The following is a 22,582-nucleotide window of genomic DNA, read 5'->3' on the forward strand; positions in this document are numbered from 1 at the left end:
GTATGGTAATTTACATTTCAAGCATCGGATTTGTAAGTGACAAAGTTGTTTGTTCTAGCCTGCTTTGCTGGTATACATTTTTACTGTGAGAGGTTATATATTGCGGATAATAATATTTTCAGTGAATACAGTTTTGCATGTTCACATTCACATACTACAAAACATGCTTTACACATAGCAGCTCAGAAAGTGAAACGGGTTGAACCCTCTACATATTTTTGGTGCAGACTAACTTTTTATGGATCAATATCTGTTGTAATATCATCCAAGAATTAAGATTGTTTACCTGCAAAAGTGAATTGATCAAATGTTTTGTTAAATAGGTAATATATACAAATTGGAAAATGCCATTAGTATGTCTCTGACTCCATGATGTGTATCCCCAAGAGGAGATTGCATATTTCTGTTTAACACAATTTTTTTTAGGATTGAAGACACTACAAAAATAAGTCAGCATTTTGATTGCCTTAGTGGATGTGAGACCATCGTTTAAAAATACCCCTATTTAGGTATCAATTGAGCAGTTTAACCCAGAATGATTAAAAGACGGTTGGAGGGCAGCACGATGGTGCAGTGGGTTAGCCCTGCTGCCTCACGGCACCGAGGTCCCAGGTTTGATCCCGCCTCTGGGTCACTGACAGTGTGGAGTTTTCACATTTTCCCCGTGTTTGAGTGTATTTCGCCCCCACAACCCAAAAATGTGCAGGTTAGGTGCATTGGCCACGCTAAATTACCCCTTAATTGGAAAACATTAATTGGGTACTCTAAATTTATATTTAAAAAAAGATGTTTGGTGTCAGAAGTAAAATTAGGAATGAATTCCCTGGCACACAAATAGCTGCCTTCTGAAAGTGGGATTGAAAGGGGAATAAATCCATGTATGTGTTATTTTAAAATCATACTGTTAATCATAATGATTTATTCTTTCACAACTTTCTGCCTACTATTCAAAACCACAGCTGAAAATATCCAACCTGCAACAATGTTATTTTGACATCTTAATAATTTCATTTTGCCTCGTGCTCTTCAGCTGACTTCACCATGGACAAGTTTTTAAGTAAGAATGATTCCAGGTGGAGCATATTATTCCAAGTGCTTTACCACTGTATTTTGCAAACCAATATTCTGCATAATGTATCCCACCTAGGTTCATTTTTACTGAAAACCACAAAAGAGGTTTTAATGCAGTCGGCATGAAGACTTTGTATTATTTCTAAGTAGTATCTTTGGAAGATTATCCTATGAAATGCTTTTGTTCAATTCTTAATTGAACACTTAAAATAAATCACACTCTGTTATCTGCAAGAGAATATATGTTCACAAAGTCAAATCTGCATGTCGTGAAATATCCAGGAATTGCCTATTTGTTTTGAAAACAATCAAATATACTGTAGGTGTCAAAATAATAGGAAATAATTGTTCTGTTACATGGATTGTGCATTCTATAGCAAAAAGCCCATTTTAATAAGTTATTAATGAATTATACTTCATTTACTGTCAGGTCCTTTTAATTCAGGGCTTTGGGATTTTTATTTTTCTGTAGTTATAGCGATACCTTTTGAAAGGTCCCATCATGAAGAAGTGTAATATTTGTTATTTAATCACATCTCTTGAGCAGTTCAAGTGGAATCTATGATAGACTCCCCCTCCCCCCCAAAAAAAAAATGATGGTTGTGTCCGAATCACTGTACAAAACGTTTGATCTGTAACAACCTTTCTTAGGAAAATTAGATTTGACTTTCAAAGATGTTAATACTGCTCCCTGGCCACCAGCTATTTCATGGTATGGGGCATAAAGGCAACAGAATTTTTTGATTTCCCATTTTTTTTAGCTGGAAGAAAGCATTAAGCCAACCAGCTTAAATTTTCATGAAAACAGACTGCCTCTTGAAATCAAAACAAAATAAAGGGCGCCCAATTTCAATAAACATCTCTGCAATACAAAAAACTGTGGGTGCTGGAAATCTGAAACACAAAGTGGAAATGCTGGAAATACGCAGCAGGTCCACCAGCAGGACTGAGAGAGAATCAAGCTAAAGGTCGATGAACTTTAATCGCACCAAATATCCCTAATTGTGCACACGTTAACCTATCCTTGTGAGGAGTATATTTGTACATTATGAATGAGCTCCAACAAAGCTTAATAAATGATTACAGAAGCATTTAAGCAACATTTAGTTTTTGATTGGACAGCATGATGGCTCAGCCTCACACCGTCAGGGACCCGGGTTCAACGGGTAGCCTTGGTGACTGTATGGAGTTTACACGTACTCCCCTGTCTGCGTGGGTTTCCTCCGGGTACTCCGGTTTCATCCCACAAATACCAGCAGGTTAGGTGGATTGGCCATGCTAAATTGCCCATAAGTCTTCAAATATTAGATGGGGTTACGGGGATGGAGCTGGGGATTGGGCCTAGGTAGGGTGCTCATTCGGATGGTCGGTGCAGACTCGATGGGCTGAATGGTCTCCTTCTGCACTGCAGGGATTCTATGATTATATGAATTGGGAAACGTTTTACATTTTCCTTTGGTCCTGGGTGTTTCCATACTTCTCTTATGGTCCGTAATAATGAAACATGTTGCTGCGATGGCACAACTTGTGGTTGCATATGCTTTAGGAGTTTGAAAGTTTTGAGGAAGTTTGCCATATAAGTATTCAGTGGGCAGAGCAGAGGCGTACATACATTGTACACACCTGAATATATGCCAAAATAATGTGTTGTTGCCACTGAGTTGATTTTAGTCAAAACTTTGAATGGTCCGTGCCCCAGCTGAAGAGCTTCTCCCAGCTGCCTTCTCTCTCTGTTGTGAACTAACATTTTCATCGCGCTGCCTATTTTCCAGATCATTTGACTCTGTCGTGTTGCTGGCTTTCAGTTTTATCACAAGTGAATTCACAAGTCGCCCATTAGTCCAAGTAAATGCCCCTGTGCAATGGATGTGTTGAATTAAACTAGCAGAAATAATTTTCGAAAGTAAAAGAAGTAAAATAAAGTTTTAAAAAGGCACTGATGCCATGGGTTGATGGCTCCTTCTGTGCTTTATGTATTTCCATGTTTAACAATTGTGATTTGCGTAGTTAACGGTCATGTTTGATTAGAAAATCTAAATGTATATGCACTTTGTGATTATATTTGTTTCTTTAACTTTTGGGAAGTTTATATTAAGTGTGTATTTAGGGTACTTTGTTTTCTATTTTACACAGTGGGACCAGCTTTGCGGTACATTGCCATCTGTTGGCGTTACCTTGGAGCGAGAACCGTACCAAGATCACAGTGTTATGGCCGTAAATGACCCTATACAGGTCAGACAGTTGGCCTTCTGTTTGGGAAATGTTAGGTTGGAATTGGATGTTCAAACACAATCTTCTTTTGTTAGTTTACGGTGCAATCCATAGAAACAGCCAAAATGAAATGCCATATCACATACTGGGGTGCTGTCAAAAGTGCAGTGTTAATTCCAAAATAACGCCATCAAATTTACGATTGAATAAGCTCAGGGTGAATTGTTGAAATGTGACTTGCTCTGTTGCATTAAAAGAGGCCGTTTTGAACCACTCAGCATTTCAAACTGTCTAGATGGTGTGATACGCGTTAAAGTGTGCAGTGTTATTGGGTTTTAAGGACACCGCCGTGTTAACACCGAAGCCATCCCCTGGGTTCCATATTCAACGTGTCACATTACCTAACCTATTTCATAACTTGATTTTCTTTTCTTTAAATTTCTGGAGCACAAGTCATGGCATTGAAATACCTGGAAACGCCATTATTATTCTAAAGTAGCTCGAGACATACAACATAGTTGCAGCCTTCCACACAAAAATTCTAAATGAACAATGTGATAGCTATCATTCAAGATTGATAGATAGATAGATAGATAGAAATGTAAAAGATCAGTTCAAACAACGACTATTTCCACCAATGTTCATTTAGTAGATTAAAATAATCGCTTTTTTAATCAAAGAAGATGGTCAGATCTGTGTTTTTAATAGCTATGTGAGAAAATAACGTTAAGAGTCAAATTTATTTTCCACTCTCATTTGGTTCTTTCTACCCTAAAGGAAATTACTACATGATGCACGATTTCGTATATTACCAACGGCAAGAGACATCGTGTTGTAAAATATCGGAGTGAGTGAAAAAGCCATAAACGGGTCTGTATTGTTAGGTATGTTAATAGATACATTAATTTATGCTATTAGACCATTTAGTTTGATTCACTAATCATCCTTTCACATTAATATTACAAAATAATTCCCACCCTTTGCCACAAACTCTACAACACAGTTATTAGCCTGCCATTTCGGTTAATATCAATTTATGTTGGGTTAATTCAACTGGACATATTGAGCCTCTTTCTGTAACCCCATCGTGTTACCGAGCAAGCAGCGAATTTCAGGTCTGGAGTTAAGACAGAAGATTGACAGCAACGCGATAAACGGCGTGTTAGAAATAAACACAGATAAGTATTCACTTATTAAAAAAACAGAGAAATGTATCTCCGTTTGATTTTTTTAACTTCCTGGCTTTAAAAAGTTGAACATTTTCTTCTGTTGCACTTGCCTTCTCGAATATCAAGAAACCTGGGGGAAAAAATCAATTAGGCTGTGATATGACGGAATGGAAGGGAAATATTCCCGTCAAATATGTCGCCGATAAGTTATTTAAAATTGGATGTTTTGGCGTAAAATATTTCTCGAAGAACTAAGAGATCATATTAATATGTTGCTTGAGTGGCATTTACAAAGCAATAAATGGGTAAGTCAAAATATAATGATTAATGGAATACGAAACATATAGACATGGGCTACATGTCAAAATGCTAGCGTTGGCGCGCTAGTAATTTGGGTTCATTAAGTGTGAAACTGGATATGGAACAGCAAATGGAACATGTCTGTGCAATTGAGAATAATTTTAATGATTAAGTGCTATTATGGCTGTCAAGTACATTCGGTTTACTCGTATAGCATGCTTGCTTTGAACATTTAAAACTTTCCCAGATTCTGCAGGAATATACAATAAAGCTATTAAAATTGTTGCAGTATTTTTATATAAAAGAGCAAAAAGAACATTCTCACACACAAACTGGTAGGGAAATGCCCCAATTATGCCCTAGATTGAAACGGCACTTCCCGCAAACCGCCCCCCACCCCCCCCCCCCCCCCCCCCCAACCATCTTTCCAACAATTTTCTTGTCAACTTCACGTGTTTAATACAACCTATGGACAGCGACACTCGGGAAGAAAAAGTGTTTCTGCCATCTGATTTAATTAACTTTAAAATGAGAAAGGTTACCGAGTCGAAATAATTATGAAACATAAAGTGAACAATGTACATTTGTTTTTTTTTTACAAATGTCGCTCTAAGCTTCTGGAAGAACCGAAATAAAGGAATACTGTAATATTGAGTTTATGAATAGGCTCCATTTAAACCAAACAGTACCGCGGGTCATTGGGCAGATTCCATTCAAATACAAATATACAGAGGAGTTGGAAATCAACGTGCAACTGGTACAAGATAATCCACTTGGGTGGGGGGGGGGGGGGGGGGGGGGGGGGTTGAATATGAATCGGTTTGGTGTTTGAGGCGCTTGTACGCGAGTAAATACAACGAAACACAAAAGTTTTCACTGTAGCTGGCTGGGAAACAATGCAAGTTTCGCCTTGAAGCTGTGTGGAGTGAAAACAACTCTATGTCCGGTTCTGGTACATCGCATTAAAGAAGGATTTGATACCACCTGTTGGCCTCGGCGCTGTCGAGTGGACTGTCTGTTGCTTTCAGACTTGCTGCCTCCTTGATTTCCCCCTCATGATTAATGACGCCAACAGGGGCACTGACCGCAATTAATATTCTTTCATTTCAACAGGCACCAAGCAGGAATAGATCCATGCAGCCATTTACTGAAGAAACAAGGCCAAATATTGGCGATCCCATCCCGCCTTGAGTATCTTCATCTAAGTACAGCGAAAGAAAGGTGTACAGAAATACCCTTTGGCAAGGTGCCATATTAATAGAAACATATCTTTTGACTGAGCTGCGAACTGTCACTTTTACAGCCAGCTCCTTCCCCTGTTATTCATTTCAGTCACCTGATAACCCAGCACAATTCAATGCCGGCTGATATCAGGAGTACATGTGCACAGAGAGATGGGAATGAAACCTGTCCTCGTCTAACAGTACATTTTATTAATGAATCTATATTATACTCAAACATTTACAAAACTTTTCAAAAGATTGACTATGTTCAAATGTGAACGCGTTTTTTTAAAGAAAGTTCATCAGATACAAAGAGGGGAAACCTTCAAATTCCGACAATCTGAAGAAAAAGGAGAAAAAAGTTGGAAATATGGAGCAGTTCCATCAATATGTAAAATAGAATAGAATCATTAATGTGTCGAATCTTAGAGAATACTTTGCAAACATTGCATTTAACCCGTTTAGGTCGTGTGTAATTATGCGGGTTTTTAAAGAACCCTTTATGCTCAGCATTTCAGAAACGTTATCCAACACATTTTTGTCTTAACGCTATAAAATGTGACAAATGGACTGCATTGACGGAACCTTCAGCGTGAATCTGCTTTAACAGCGACAGCATCTACCGCGGTTATGATAAATGACTGGTTATTATTCTCACAGATATACTGTATACTTCTAAACTGGAAAGGTGTCTGTGTGTATGTTGAAGTTACATACCGTTCATTAAATGCATACTAATAATCATGTTATGTTAACCAAACACGTTTTCTGTAGAATGTGGAAATAAGTCGATTGTGGAAATTAATTTGTAAGAACTTGAGTTGCAATTGGTAGAAGTTGATTTGAATGTTACCTTAATAGTCTGTTGCATCCCAAATTAAAATTGTTAAAGTGTGCAAGTGCATCATATCTCGTTAATTAAACTGGTTGCTGTGTGTTTGTGAAATGTCTTTTGCGTTGACCTGTTGTGTGCAAAGGGCTACCCGCAACAACATGCCGTTGCAAAATTACCATTGCGCTTATTCTTTTTAGAAATCTTGCCTAATTTTCTAAATTGTCCCTCTGACCGTCAGCGAGAAAACGGAAGGACTGATCAATAAAATGAATACTTGTTCAAACAATAACAGAGACGGGTTAGGAATTTAGAGCCAGTATTTTTCTAATATAATTTATTGTGCATTTATGTCTGAAGCGTCGCTGCAATGTAATTGTTGGGGAATGTGCTGTCCACGGGATGCAAGGTATCACATTCTGTATGGTCTCAAATTCTGAATAATACATAAAATTAATCGTGTTAGAGGAGATAGAAACAAAACGTTTGTGGAACGTGTTTATCTTGACGTTTAACGTGTTTATCTTGACGTTTAACTGTTGAATTTCAACTCAATTTTTGATCTTGAAGTAAAATCGTGCCGATCCTGCCTGGCATAAAATTAGTTTGAAATCCCACACGCTGAAATTGACAAGCTTCGTGGAAAGGGTGTGCTTCGCGGATCGAGACTACATAATATTTGAGTTCATTGTGAACAAAGCACAATTTGAGTCTTGTTTTCTAAATCTTGTCAGCCCTGTAATATAGTACTCATCGGCAAAAAAAATTGCAGCCCTGGTTTTTTTTAATGGCCTGACATGTGCAATAAAAGGTACTTATTTTGTGAGCTAAAAAACCTCTCCAAGTCCCCAAAGCCTAGCCTCCCATACATACCATACACAGGAGAATAGTTTCTAGCTTAGACAGGGCCGCTCTTTCATTGGTAAGTTGTGGACTCCCCTCTGGTTCCCCCTAAACATTACTGCATTTGGATTCTCTTATAAAAAAAATAACGGCACCGGCCTACATTTAGATGCGGTTAACATCACAATGATGATTTTTCATTATTAAGAGAACATTTCTGCCATCTTTGTAAACCACAAGACTTACCCTCGTCTTTTGGGGTGCATATAATAATTCTTAAAAAGAAACGCTTGATTTCAATTGACCTTAATAACCTAGTCAACTGCAAAACTTAATGTTCTGCAGCGTAGACCCAAGTGGAGCAGCAATTAATATTGCATGCTACTGCCATTCTAAAATATTTTGATAGATATGGGTTCATTGTCGATATATGAAATCGTACATTTTTTCCCGATTCATTTGCTGCAAGAGTTTTTTTTCTCTCTCTCAATTGGATCACATCCAAGAACATATAATGTTGCAGAACCGAAGTGTCTCATTTGGGGCAGTATCCGGAAGCACAAATTACCACAAATATTCATTGGCAGGCTCGCTCACAGAATCACTGAATAACTTAGAGTGGATACTGTTATTTTCTCCCCAATCTGTGTACCTTTAAAAGAAATGGGAACGCAGCCGATGTTAATTTACCTGAATGTGGCACCGATTCTCCAAGGTGCCCTGAAACTACAGACTGCAGCGTTGCAGTTCGAATGAAAGATCAGTCTCATACTTGCAAATATCATGCGGCTTTCACCGTAAATTTAATGCGGCACAGCAACTAATTTAGCTGAGATATCCACATGCTTGGTATAACTCGGAATTGTATTTGATTCTATTCTAATCAATTTTAAAGGCGTCATGTTGCGTTTGAACGCATGATAATTTGGACTTTATTGTTAACACGGGGTGGGGCTCTCAAATCGCTGAATATCGAAAATGAAAAATTAAAGTGCAGTTTCATATTATAACTATACTTCAAGCAGCAACTGGCTAACTTAAAAGAAATGTAACCCCTGTTTATCTCTATCATGTTAATTTGCAATCGACAGTGTTTAAGAAAAAAACCCTCAGTATATCCAAGTTGAAGTCAAGGTTTTATTGGTTGTTTTTCTATTCAATGACAAGATTTCTTCATCTGTAAGAAACGGCGATTTATTGAAATACTCTGTCCTCCAACAAAAAGGCGAAATATTTATTATTTGGTGTCCCCCCCCCCCCCCCCCAAGTGCCTGATAGAATCGTTGGGGCTATAGAGCAATGCAAGAAATGCGCAGCTGCTCTTCCCCACATTTGCACTGCTCTGTCCATTTGTGATCTTTTCAAGTGCTAGCCCGTCACTGGTCTGCCGTTCACAATTCACAGCCTCACCAGGGACTGAGCCTGTTAGAACAAAGCTATCGTCCCACTTCAGTAACACATGGGTAAAGTGCCATACTTTTTGTATGTGTAAACACATGCATGAATCTGTGCTTTCGGTTTTGGCTTCGGAGTCCTGCGGCATTGAAAACGTTTCCAAGCGGTTCACGCATTCACACGCTGCAATTTCTATCTTTAGAGGGACTTTCATAGAAGAAGTGTTTGCAACAGTTATTATTTTATTACGACACACACTCGTAACATTGCAATTCACACTTTCTGTAAATGTCGATGGTACTAAATCTACGGACCAGATTCATATTAAACGGCAGGTAAACAGCACCCAGTTGCAACACTCGGCAATTTCACTGCAAAGGCGAGACCAGTGTCCTGCTGGCGGCGCTGTATCTTTCATGACAAGCCCGCTATTTTTCAGTGAAGTCAAGCCTCAGAAACTTCGCTTCACATCGAGCCTGCCTCTAAACTCGTTCCCTGTTTCCGTGGAACTTCACTGAAAAATAGCATTATTTGTTTCGATCTTGTAACTGCTTCGTCATAAACAAGTCAACCAATAAGACAATTTTCGCATTGAAATCGAAGTAAATGTGCGTTGGTGTATTCTGTTTGGAAGAATAAGGATGCCATATTTTTTGGACAGTAAGAGTCTGAGGGGGGTAAAGGAGCACGGGACCTACAGATACAGATACATACATCATTAAAAGTAACAAGGCCGTTTAATGGGGCCATTTAAAAAAAAGACAAGTCAAGCACTGGACTCATTTCTGAATGATTGAAATGTAGAGAAGTTGTGTTAAACCGGTGTCCAATCTAAGTTCCGCCACACTCGGAGTACAGTGCACCATTCTGGTCTCGTTATAAAAAGGATGTAGAAGATGCAACAATAAAATCACCACGTTGATATGGGAATTGAGAGGATATATTTTGAGGAAAGGTTGCACAGGCCTGTTTTTTTTTAGAAAAGAGAAGGCTGAGAGGTGACGTGATAACAGTCTTTAACGAAATGAAAGGTTTGAAAGGGTGGACATGGGGACATGCTCTGGGAATGTAAAATTAGAGGTACTCGAAATCACAAATTATAATCATTAATAAATCCAAATGGGGAGACAAGAGAAACTGTTTTACAAAAGGATTGGTTTCACGATACACAAGGGTTACATATTTCGCACAGTCGCCTTTTAGGGGGAAGTTGGATAAACAAATTCAGATGGAATGGGTGGAAGGACAGGCTGGTAGGATCAGTGGAAGTACGGCGGAAGAAGGATAATGAGGAGCCTAAACGCTGGCCGAGGCCAATTGGGCCGAACGGCCTCTTACTGGGCTGTACACTCGATGTAACTCGGTGATACGATGGCGGGGGGGGGGGGGGGGGGATACTCGTGGTTTCAGTAGATAGCTTCTAAAGCAAGAGCGCATGTTTCGTTTTAGATTCGACGCCATCAAATACCAATTGCATTTCAACGCAATGGCAAATGGATTTTTATATTGAACAAGTACGATTAAACCAGAATAAAGGCGCGTCTATTTTGTCAAGAAGTTGAACGGCAGGGTTATTGTGAGACCAGGATTGATGTACACTGAAAGAAAATGAGTAAATCTCGGTGGAACCATCCTACTTAACCGTTCGTTCAGCGACATAAGATAAACAGAAATCCAGATTTTGCAACCAGAAAGTCACTAAAGTTGGAACATGTCCTGTTGCGTTTGAGTGAACTTTGACCATGGGTTATATTCGGTATAACGAAGAATAATCATCACAGGATTGGGGACATTTCATGGTTGGGTTAGGATTTACGACCCCCTGACGTTCAAAAGCGCTCTACATCCAATGAAGTATTATTGAATTGAAGTCGTTGTTGTCATATAGGAATGGGGTGGGGGCGGGGGGGGGGGGGGGAGATAAACATTTACTTTCGAGATCTATGTCCGTATTTCGCACAGTGAGATTGTTTCAAACGGTTGGCTATTTGTTACGTGCATTTGGGGCTAATTCTCCAACTCTGCTTATCAATGAGAATTAATGATGAGATGGAACATGCCCAAATCTTGATTTAATCAGTTCAATGACACACTGAAGACATTGATGTTTGTGGACAGCAGCCGCGCCATTGACTCAGGGCATCCCCACATCCAGTCAGTGAAGTTCTCACTCTCCCTCACAATCAGCTGCTTGTCCACACACGCTCTCAAAACAAGCCGAAAACCCCATCAGGCTCGTTCTGGTTGACCGCAACTTTTAAAAGGGACACAGAAAGTGTTAGAGAGGCAAGCTTCCGGAAAGGGAAGAAACAAGGGTCTTTTGCTTGTTGGGATACCAGAGACGCTTCCTGTTTTTGTGTATCACAAACTGTTACAGATGGCATGCTTTAAAGATGAAGTTCCAAACGCAATCGTGCAAGACTGACAATGTAGGACGTGGTCGGCCAGGCACAGCAGTTCAGACAGAACGCAGGGTGGGGCGATGACAAAAAGGGGAAAAATAAATCAATGAAACTTGAGTATTCAGATGAAACTAGTGCTGTGAAGAAAGTAACTAAACAAACAAGACAGATTATATTGCAAAGAGCCGTACGGTCGCCGTACAACATTCATATATCATATCTGCATTTACAAGAACAACCTATTCACAGTTCCCCATGCTACCAAGCAAACAATTTTCAGTTTGCAATAAATTATGATATTGCTGTTGTGGGCGTCTCCCAAAAGCCCCATAGTTAACAAACCCGTTATATCAAGCGCCGGTCATATGATTAATAACTGCGTTCATAATTCGCCTGTTACCATTCAAATGCCTTCTCAGCTACTTCCCAATGGGGCGAACGTAGCATCAATTTAAGTTTTCCTCATAACAGCTACTAAGAACAGGTTCGGAATAGGCATCTGCACAATTCACTCTGAAGGAAGTCCTGCAGGATAAAATGGTCAATAAACGAAGATAAGGGTTACGTACTTTTTATCAGTTCTTAATAAAGCAAGAAAAATGTCGCGACCAATCATCCCAGTTATGTTACGCTCGGTGTTCTAAAGAAATGTAACTGCGCTTACAGTACCATTGCAGCTTGAATCATTGATGTGACGTTTCTTGCAAACTTGCCGGATTGAGCGGGGTTTAATGCCCCCATTAACACGTGATGCTGAACGTAGCTTACTTACAGCTGAAATTTGCACCTTTGACAAAACTGCATTCCAAGAATTTTGTCACTTGATATGAAGTCATGTAGCAACATTGACCAATTCCACACTACCTGAGGCAATTAATTGTCTTTCTCCGCCTTTCCCCACAAGCGGGGCACGAATATACGAGTGAACACATCGTTACTATTGTATCCATGTAGCCACGTTAACCACACAACTAAACAATGAATAAAGGCGAAATGCAGGTGCATGGCTCGCATTATTTGGAATGCCTTTGGACCTCTCTGAACCTTGCAAAGTGCGGGAGAGCGAAAGGGTGCCACCGGCTTTAGGTGCGATGTGCAAAATGATACGTTTCCATGATTGATTAATTCGCACCCTCTTACTATGGCAGGCGAAACCCCGTTACTGTTTCGACCGTATCTATTTGGCAATGATCACAGATGTTGTAGTAGTTCACATTTGAAATTAACTTAAGTCAAAACAAATCGCTACAATGCGAGCCTGCAATCGAAGTCTCACAATTCTCCCACATGGCGGAAACAATGAATTAAGTGTGTTGCTGTTAATGATCATTCCTGTTCGACTATTTTTGTTCAATTATTTCTGTTCACTTTATAAAATGTAATGCTCGATTATAACACAGAGATTTTGAAATTGTTTAACACTGCAGAAATCGGGAAGATATTAATTAGTGGCTACATTTGTAAGTCAATCGAGGATACGTTTCTATTCTCTAGACAGCAGAAACCTCGCTAATAATACTGGATATGTTCCTCATGGTCTGCATTGAAATGTGATTAAAAAGAGATCACGCACAATTGGGTAGCTAGATGAATTTCAATGCACTAATTAAGAGTCAGTTATTGATATCTTGCTATACAATATGTAATATAGTGTTTAATAATATTGCCTATGTTCATACGTTTTGCTGTAAAATATAATTCAGAAGACCGGCCTCACTAATATACAACAAACGTGCGTCTGACAGTGGTATAAATAATTACAGTTGAATAAGTACATTGCAAAATGTAATTTAGTATTCATAGGGGGTAAATATGAACATGGAAGATTGTATAGCAGTAAATCGAAGCCGAAACCAGCGAGCTTACTATATCACATTATGTTAATCAATGGTACCTAAATATATATATAAAAATAAACAGAACCCGCTGAAATTAGGCCGCAGATGTTAGTAAAACGGTACTGGGTTAAGGTATTGAGTCATCTCTGCACAGATTGCTGCCTGGCCTAGTTTGGTAATCGTATGTCAACTCCTGAAGTATTTTTGCTTTGGGGCAGAAATGAAAAGTTGTTACACAGACAACAGACGCAACTCTTCATCAATGATTATAGTAACATTGTGCATTGAGCAAAGCAGCATAACTGTGCGTACTTCCGCCACAATAACAGAACCGGCATCCACTCTGACGCTTTGCTCGTGAGAAAAGATGTACACAAAATTTCAGGTCGCTGATGGTATCACAGTGCGCTCCTTATATGGGACAAACCAGGTCGTGTCTACTCCCCCCCCCCCCCCCCCCCCCCCCCCTCAACATCCATCGTTTGACCAAGAGAATCTCTACTTCACTGCAGATAAATCTATATACATAATGGCATTGGGGATTTGTCGTTAACTGCGATAAAGGATTAGTGCATCATTTATCTCTCCTCAGGGCACCGGTCGCAGCCTTTCCTTCACAAAAGATATGTGTTTCCCCACCGCCCCCGTAACATTAATCAAGCAGGGACAACACCAGTGTTATCTCTTAAAACAATTCATTGGAGACGAGTTAACTTCATTCATTAATTTTGGGAGTGTCAGCAAAAGAGTACAAGCTGAGTGAGTGAGGAGTGCTCTGTGTCTGATCGCCTGAACTCACACAATCACAATGCCGATTCTTATTATTGTACACTCCACAGTTCGCAAGCGTTGGTTATAGTAATTACTGGTTGTCCTTTTCCTCAGGACAACACACTGAGTTGGTTCCTTCGAACTAACGCGGTTATTAGTTGTAATTTTGTTCAAACATGCCGACAAAGTAGGATTCATATTACAAGGGATCGTGACATTAAAAGTGGGGAGAATGAGCATTGGTTTATGTACAGCGCTTTTATTCGCTGTTAATGCACCGACTGCTGTCCCACTGCACACGTTGCCAAACATTCAGGAATGAAAGGGACAGATTTATTATCCTTGTTGTTGCGTAAATATCCTACGATCTACCCTGCAGTAATCCGTCCCATCACTATATGTGGCCTGATGAGCCACAACATTCCACAGGGAGAGTCACTTTGACACACGAAACTTATCTTTTAATGCAAAAATAACAGAATCCCAGATTACATCTGCAATAGTTATCCCGAAAAGGTTCCTGAGAAAATGAACTGAGAATACAATATCACTTAAATGACACATCGCAGATGGACAGGACGACCAGTAACGTTGAAAGCAAGGTTTTACGTTCGCTATTTCAGGGAATACCTTAAGTAGGTTCCAGTTTTTTTTTAAAGAAATCAAATACAAACGTCAATCACAAATCTGCCCCGTGGCTTTGAATTGTATTGAGCGTCCAAACTCTGTGCCAACTTTTGATACCCAAAACTGAAAGTATGTGTCGACCGAATTTGGACGTTTCCGGATTTTCCTGTCCTTTTGGCCGCACCTACGCCTACTCGGCCGGTTCGACGCCATCTACCAGTTAACATTCACAATGATTTATTTTTAACAGCGTCTTCTGGATAACAGCTTCTAATGTACAAGTTCCTCCAATCCACAGTGGAATCAAATCGGCTTATTGTGTATGAAATTAACTGGCTAGATAAACTATTCCATTTGCCAATTGACACGGGATCATTATAGTTCTGTGCATTTGTAAATCATGATAATATCTGGTTGTCGCTGCACATCAAATGTTTCTATCTTACACATTTATTAATCGAGAAATGAAATGAGTACATTGTAATTTTAAACCGGTTCCTTGATTGCTGTAAATGGTTGGGTAATAAACCTGCTGTCATTGGACTGCCCGTTGATACTGGGAAAGTACATTATGGGGAAATGCTTTTGCCACTGTTCGATACAATACACGATTTCTATTTTTGCCATCTAATCCTTCACGTTATCAAATCGGATAGATCATTATCGAGCTGCTTCAATGAGCGTCACTGAATATGAATGTTACGTTATGAAGAAATGGTACTTGGGGAAATAAATATTTCGAAAGCGTTATCTCGTCGGGCGATCCTTGTCAATTACATTTTAAATAAGCGCACACAAAATCAGCTTTTATTCTTTTTGCTGCGCCCCTGCCACACAGTTCTGCAAACCTTAAGTATAATTCTTTTGTCAAAGGAGCAGCGTGTCAAAGATATGAGACGGTTTGCGGTGGAGGCCTTTAAACGTGAGCAGTCGCTATCAGCCAATTCTCAAGAAGCTTTAGTTACCTTGAACATTCTAACACTCCACGTGAGGGATTGGTTTTAAAAGTTTCGAATTGCAATATAGATCAAAGGGAAAAATAAAGTTTAATATATTTTTAAAAACCCTGGATAACCCTGGCTATCTTAGGTTCTGCAACTTCACTAAGTATAATGTCTTAAGAGTGTTTACATAATAGGTTGATGAAGTGTGAAGCATTGCATTAAAGCCTCACATTTAACAGGATAGTATGACCGCTATTAATTAATTTGGATATTTTGCAAGAGAACAGAAGGCACATTTTTCAGTCATAGTAAATTTTATTATTTTAAGACTGGAAATAATGCAGAGCGCACGCTTTCATAAGAGGGATACAACTGCAGATGCACTATCCTGAATCGAGCCATCCTTTGTCGCCGTAATGTTGGTGCTGCGGGTGTTTAAACATTCATTCCTAATTTTCTTTTCAAAATCCTGGATCCATTCAGGAGAAACGATTAACCAGTAATAATTTTACACGCTGCTATTACAAAAAAAAAGCCTGCAATAAGATCGCCCACACTAATCACTACTAAATATCAAAAGAACGGAAAGTGCTAAATTCTTACCCCTATATACTGCTCGGATATAATCACTTATCGAAATGTTTTGAGATTGGGGCAAACCTCTTCACAAACATCACCCAAAGCAGCCATAGAATGTTAAATGTTCTGCTCTTTCCTCTGCTGTTCTGAGCCAGGAAGCACAATAAAACAATATATATCTCTATAGATATTTGCACTTGAGGGACAACTCGCAGTTTCTCTATGCTTCTCATACATTCAGCACACATTGCTTCGCAAACAAAAAAGAAAATAATGTCCGACCAAGGCAAAACTTCCAGATTCCCTTCAGTGACGTTCAGACACGAGTGTGTCCGCACCATTTTCTCTGCCTGTTTCTCTCCGGCGGCCTTTTCATTATTTGAAACTGGATTGGAATTAAATATCAAAGACATGGATACCATGGAAACTCCATCTGCTGAACCCAGTCTGCAGCTTATACTTTGAAACCAACGCAAATAAATACTGTAGTTCTAAGGGCGCGTATTTGAAAATTTGTTCTTAAAAATATAAAATAGTTCTATTGAGTTCCCGTGCAAGCGGCGACTGTCCATGCGGGCAGGCAGTACGTGAACGGGTAGTATTGGTATGAGGGCTGCAGTGAAAGCAGCGACGGTCTCAGCAGTTCTCCCGGGTTGTACTGTCTTTGATCGTCCCGAATTAACACTTTCACCGCCACTTTCTTCGCTGCCGGGGCCGAAGCCATCAGGTCAGCGGCGAGCTGTCGGCGTTTGGTTTTGTAGCGGCGGTTCTGGAACCAGATTTTAACCTGAGTTTCGGTGAGTTTGAGAGAGGCGGCCAGGTCGGCGCGCTCGGGACCAGACAGGTACCTCTGGTGGTTGAAGCGGCGTTCCAGCTCGAATACCTGGGCGTGAGAGAAGGCAGCCCTGGAACGCTTCTTCCTCTGCTTGGGCTGATCCGGGCTCTGGTCCGATTTACAGTCTTCCTCAACCAGGCTGGGAGCTGCGGAGTGAAGAATAATATCTTAACTGAATAGCGTTCATCTATCTCTTTAATAATCTGCCCAGAGGCCATATATCTCTACATTGCGGCGGGCCACTTCTTAAATAAAACCTTCGAGAACAATTGATCAATCTGGAGTTTAAACTAGGCGACAAGGTGAAATTCTAGGGGGGTGGGACATTTTTCTAAACGCCGCTAACTTAATTTACTTCGAGTTTGCGGAGGAATTATAAAGTTTGTAAGCGGACGAAAGAGTTATTGACATAAATCGCAGAGACTTATTAGCGAATAAACGTGTGCTACCTGCTAAATGTGCTGATATTGCCCCGTTACACAGATAGTCCTGACCACCGTCCCTCTCGCTCTTTTCGCTGGCACTGGCTGCTGCTTCTTTCATTGCTTTCGATGGTAAGGAACATGCGGCAGAAATCTCCAGCTCCTTTTCCGAGTTGCAGACCGAATGGTTTTTACTGTCATTTTCATCACTAACGCCTGAATCGGAGTCACAGCAGAGCTGCTCACTTGGCACATCCCCTCCTGCCTCGATTTCCCCAGGAGACGCAGCCACCTTTGAACAGGAATTCAAACCATTCAACATTTTCCAACAGGTAGCAGGCGAAAAGCAGGACACGTCCAAACTTTTCGAGTGTCGACTCTCATCCTTTCTGGTCAAGATAGCTTGGATGGAGAACGGAGTCAGGGTGTTACCACGAACAGCCATTTTAACAAATGATATAGGCTCCTTGAACTTTTATCAAAGTTGTCCTCCCCTCCCCCTCCCTCTATGGAGTTATCGGTAATATCCGTCCTTTGCCGGCGAGATGAGCTGGAAAGTCATCGCTTCTTCTTGGCGGTGTATGTGAGTGTTAAGGGAGGGCAACTCCAAAGCTCTCACTCGCCTCTTTCTCTCGCCTGTCCTGTCATTGCTCCTCGGATGATTGACAGGCGCAACCCCAAAAGGTAGAACCCTATAGGGCCACCACAAAGAGGCTGGTTGGTTCAGCGTGTCCTCATTGGCTGCTCGGGATCATCCCTTGCAAGGGTGGTGTCCAGAAAGGGGATTTTAAGGAAGTGCTGCACTCTGGGCTTGTAGTTTTAAAATGCTCTGGAAACCTGGGTAGAGGAAGATATAACAATTATGTTCAAAACATTAATTTAGCTGCACGGCTGCCTTAGCTGTATTTTACCCACTTCACAGAGCGTACTTAGAACATAGAACATAAAGTGCAGAAGGAGGTCATTCGGCCCATCGAGTCTGCACCGAACCACTTAAGCCCTCACTTCCACCCTATCCCCCTAACCCAATAACCCCTCCTAACCTTTTTGGACACTTAGGGTAATTTAGCATGGCTAATCCACCTAACCTGCACGTCTTTGCCTCATACATTGTAGATCTCAATATACGTTTGAAACATCCTTCAAGTTTGTAAGAATTTCCTAGCAATCACTGATGTATATTCAACAGTGAAAGAAGTTCATGAAATGCATTTCAGTTAATAATAATCTTTATTGTCACAAGTCGGCTTACATAAAACGCCTGTCCCCAATGTATGTTATATATACACGTATTAGATCAACACATTTGATGGACATATTAGACATACAAATGTTAGGTACACGGTAGATAAATATATACACATATTAGACATGCCATAGACGTATGTTGGCTAGATAAACATATATCATAAACACACAAATATAGATAGACATAAGATTTTAATAGATATTAGAGAGGTACACATACAAACAGGTGGATAAACAACACTCATATACCACAAGAACGTTGTTTGGGAATTACGGAGAAGAAACACACGTGTAAACAAAATTTACAGATGATTCAAGACTGAATTCCAAAAGCACTTCATAAACCATGTTGGTGGACAAAAATACAATTGACTTGATCACATCATTCAATGTCGCTGTGTGCAGGCTGATGTATAAACATGTCAATTTTCGCGCGAAAGCCATAGAAAACGAGGAGAGGGTGGGGGTGCAAAAACACTCAGACAAAAACACCTGTAGGTGTCCTTCAGGAGCTGGGCAAGTGAAGGCATTTGGATTTGTGTTATTACAGGAAAGAGGGTAAAAGCAGAAGAGCGTACACATTAAAAGGTAAGATAAACCGTTTTCGGCACAGCTTTGCTTCCTGAGTTTTGACAGGCGAACTGGGTGGTCCCGTGTACATTTCAGCAGCTCAGCAAGCTCCGAATGCCTTCCTCTGCTGCGGCTCACAGCTCCGAACCAATAGGCAGTGGTCGGACCTGAGAAAGGATAGAAATGATAGCGTGTTCGTCTGTTTGCTCAGCAATCAGGTTGCTAATTTGTCCGCAGCACAGTGTCAAATGGCGGAGAGCCCCAACTGCATCACTAAACCCTTCCCAGTATCTGTGAACCTTTTCACACAACCTTTCTTCACCCCAAGGCTTTCACTGGTTATAGATAGAAAGCGCTACCCAGATGTATTTGATACACCAGGTATTTTACGTTCTGCTCTGAACATGCAATACTATTTCTTGATGACATTGAGATTGTAAAGTATTGTTTTTTTTTAAATTGTAAAGTGGCCCATTAAAATCATGTTTAAATTGCGGTCAAAGCCGCTGTTAATCCTTTATCAAATGGAACTTGAGTTCAGACAAAAAGAGGCCGGGGAAGCTTTGTCAGGTCGCCTCTCATCACCTGGTACCTTTGCAAACATCCAAATTGATTTGGCGTAAAAAGAAAGTGCGGGGATGAAACGAAAGACGGAAGCACACAGTTGCCTTAAGTGCTGAGCGCTCCGCTTTCTGACATGCAGAAGTAAAAAGGCGTGACTGAAGGTCCTCGTTGAGTAAGTGGATTGTGTGTCCGCGCCACGCTCAGAATCTCCCATTGTAGCAAAGCTAAAGGAGCCACGGGCCCCAGGTGATACAGTGCAGGAGACATCACTCCCCAGTGAGAAGGAGAGAGCTTTATCACAGGACGGTAGCCGATCACCAATAAAAACACTGCAGGAAATGTCTCAACCGTATTCGCATGAAGAGAAAGTGCGTACACTGTAACTGACACAGACATCACACCAGTGATATATCATTGCAATGAGGCACAACCGGGCCCACACAAATGCAACTAGGAAACGCTAGGAACAGGGCCATATCCGCGAGGGAAGTTGTGATATCGCACTGCGGATTGATCGGGAAGATTATTGCAGCACGTTTTGCCCAAACGCGGGTTGTGTTTAACCTCAGCCTGGCCGTTTGCATTAAGTGACATCTCCACACTGGGAAATCCGGTTTGTCGACACATCGCGGCAGACTGATCCACCGGCCGGCCTTCTCCTCACACCGCCTGCAAATGTAAATGTGACATTGACAAGGCACCCTGTTCCCATTCAGAGATAGGAAGCAAGGTCAATAAACTTTTTTTAATTGAAACACAAAAGATGTTCAAAGTTGCAAGCAGGCCAAATCAACACGAACATTCTGATGCATCCAGAACTTCGAAATCATCTATTTTCTGCTTTTCAATGCAGCATCATTTTCTACAGCTACATCAACGATGCACTTATTTACTTTCAGAGAAACGAAAATAACGCGGGATGGGTGCCCGATTAGAGATAGTCGGTGAGAATAGTTTGATTCTTGCCAATCTCCCAGCTCAGAAACTTTAATTACTTTGAGCTGCTTTCGCGCGCCACCTACAGGTCATTGATTTAAAACACATCTGTATTTTAAAATTCGGAAAGATGAACAAAGTTCTGATTATAATTTGATAACTGCATTCCAGCGCGGAAAGACCACAATCTAAGGCAGTCCACAAGAGTGCCTCAAAAGACAAAATGATGCCAGAAAAGGGAAAGTGTTCCTGCCTGAAAGACAGAACTAGCACAGAATGTGACGCGGGGCTAGACACTCGACTGAATCGTCTCAATCTTAAATTGAATAAAATAATAATTTAAATACATACTCATTGCGGGTGTCTGTCAAATACTCTCAGTCACCCTGCTTTATACTTTAGACACAGTAATTAGAGACAATGTGGAAAGAGGCACTTTCTATAGAACTTCACCCTTATGTTAAGGCGGCGAAGTTGCGAAGCAGTGGCATCATAAACGGGGACAATGGGCCGTGTGACTCTCCATTCCTGGTAACCACTGCAGCAGAATGTCACCATTGTCTATAAGGGAGGAATTCTACACAGAATTTTCCCTCCTAGGCTTCCTCTAAGTAGCAACTTTAAAGTAGGATAACAAGGGGTGACTTACACCATCCCAGGTAATGTTACAACAGAGTAAACTGCACTGTAAATAAACGCTGACATTTTATATAGAGAATGATAAGTACTTGAGTGCGGTCACAATTTCGTCTGGTTTACATTTGCAGAAATAACGTTTGGTAAGAGGTCTTTAGAAGACATGGGCCACGAAATTTGGTTGTGTAGTGCCCATAGTTTCCACCTGACAGGTGCTATTATGAGTCCAAAATTGTGTCCCCGCTTGGGTGCTGGTTTAGTGAGGTCGTTATCGCGGGCACTCGCAGTGTATGCGGGAGATTCGCTGAGTGGACAGATCGGAACCTCAGTCAGTGTATAACGTTGAGTTGACACCAGCGATCCCATTTTCAACTATAACACTCTCCTTTTAATCGCGCACAGCTGGAAGTGTGTTCAGGAGAGAGGCAACCCATTTTGTTATTTCGAAGAATAATCAACCGCTTTCAGATTAGTTGCTGGTTGGTTTCTACTGCCCAATGCTGGATCTGAAAGTGTTTGGAGGTTTGTCTGCTGCTTAAAGTTGAAGTCAGCAAGAAGTGGTGTGGCATGTGACGAAGGCCTTGGTTCTTCAAGGGTTTTGCTCGCGTCACCTGCTGTCAGTCTTGGATGCTGCAGTTTTGTATCCCACTTGGCCTGCAGCATGGCAGGGAGCATGAACAGAGGTAACACAGAGGAGGACAAGCAGCTTGAAGAGGGAGGAGGAGAATTAGGACAGGGCTCACACTCGGAGACCATCTCCGCCAGCCTCTTCAATGACCGATTCTCCTATCTGAACCTTACTGAGAAACGGTATGTGTGACACTTCCATTTGGCTAAGAAAGTGTTCGCGGAAAAACTTTACCTGTTGCAGGCAGACCTACAGCCTTAGAATGGATGAGGTCTTGCAGTGGCTGTAAAAGTGATTGCACACTGCTCTGGGAGGAGATTCCTGCAGCACTCTCCAGAGAGCATGTAATGATTCTGTATTCCGCCCAACTTCATCAGTATGAAGGTACAGCAGGAGCAGCCAGGTATATAACAAGCAGCGAAGGAAGGAGAGGAGGTACAGGAGGAAGGTGGGCGGAAACCAACAAAAACCCATTCCGCAATGAGCTTACCTGACTCTGGTACTAGTGAAGGCAACTCCAATTCCTCATTCAATACTG

The 22,582-nt window shown here is 40.9% G+C and overlaps 1 protein-coding gene across 1 annotated transcript; it reads right to left on the bottom strand.

The window, feature by feature from the left end:
• Positions 1-15,933: 15,933 nt before the first annotated feature.
• On the bottom strand, positions 15,934-18,121 carry nkx3-2 (NK3 homeobox 2). Its single transcript, XM_072496388.1, has 2 exons — positions 17,490-18,121; positions 15,934-17,186 (listed from the first exon to the last, which is right to left on the bottom strand). Exons 1-2 carry the CDS (start codon positions 17,905-17,907, stop codon positions 16,744-16,746), a joined length of 861 nt encoding a protein of 286 aa, XP_072352489.1. The 5' UTR covers positions 17,908-18,121; the 3' UTR covers positions 15,934-16,743.
• Positions 18,122-22,582: the final 4,461 nt, after the last annotated feature.

The sequence above is a fragment of the Scyliorhinus torazame genome, chromosome 3 (assembly GCF_047496885.1).
Source record: "Scyliorhinus torazame isolate Kashiwa2021f chromosome 3, sScyTor2.1, whole genome shotgun sequence".
Classification (NCBI taxonomy): domain Eukaryota; kingdom Metazoa; phylum Chordata; class Chondrichthyes; order Carcharhiniformes; family Scyliorhinidae; genus Scyliorhinus; species Scyliorhinus torazame.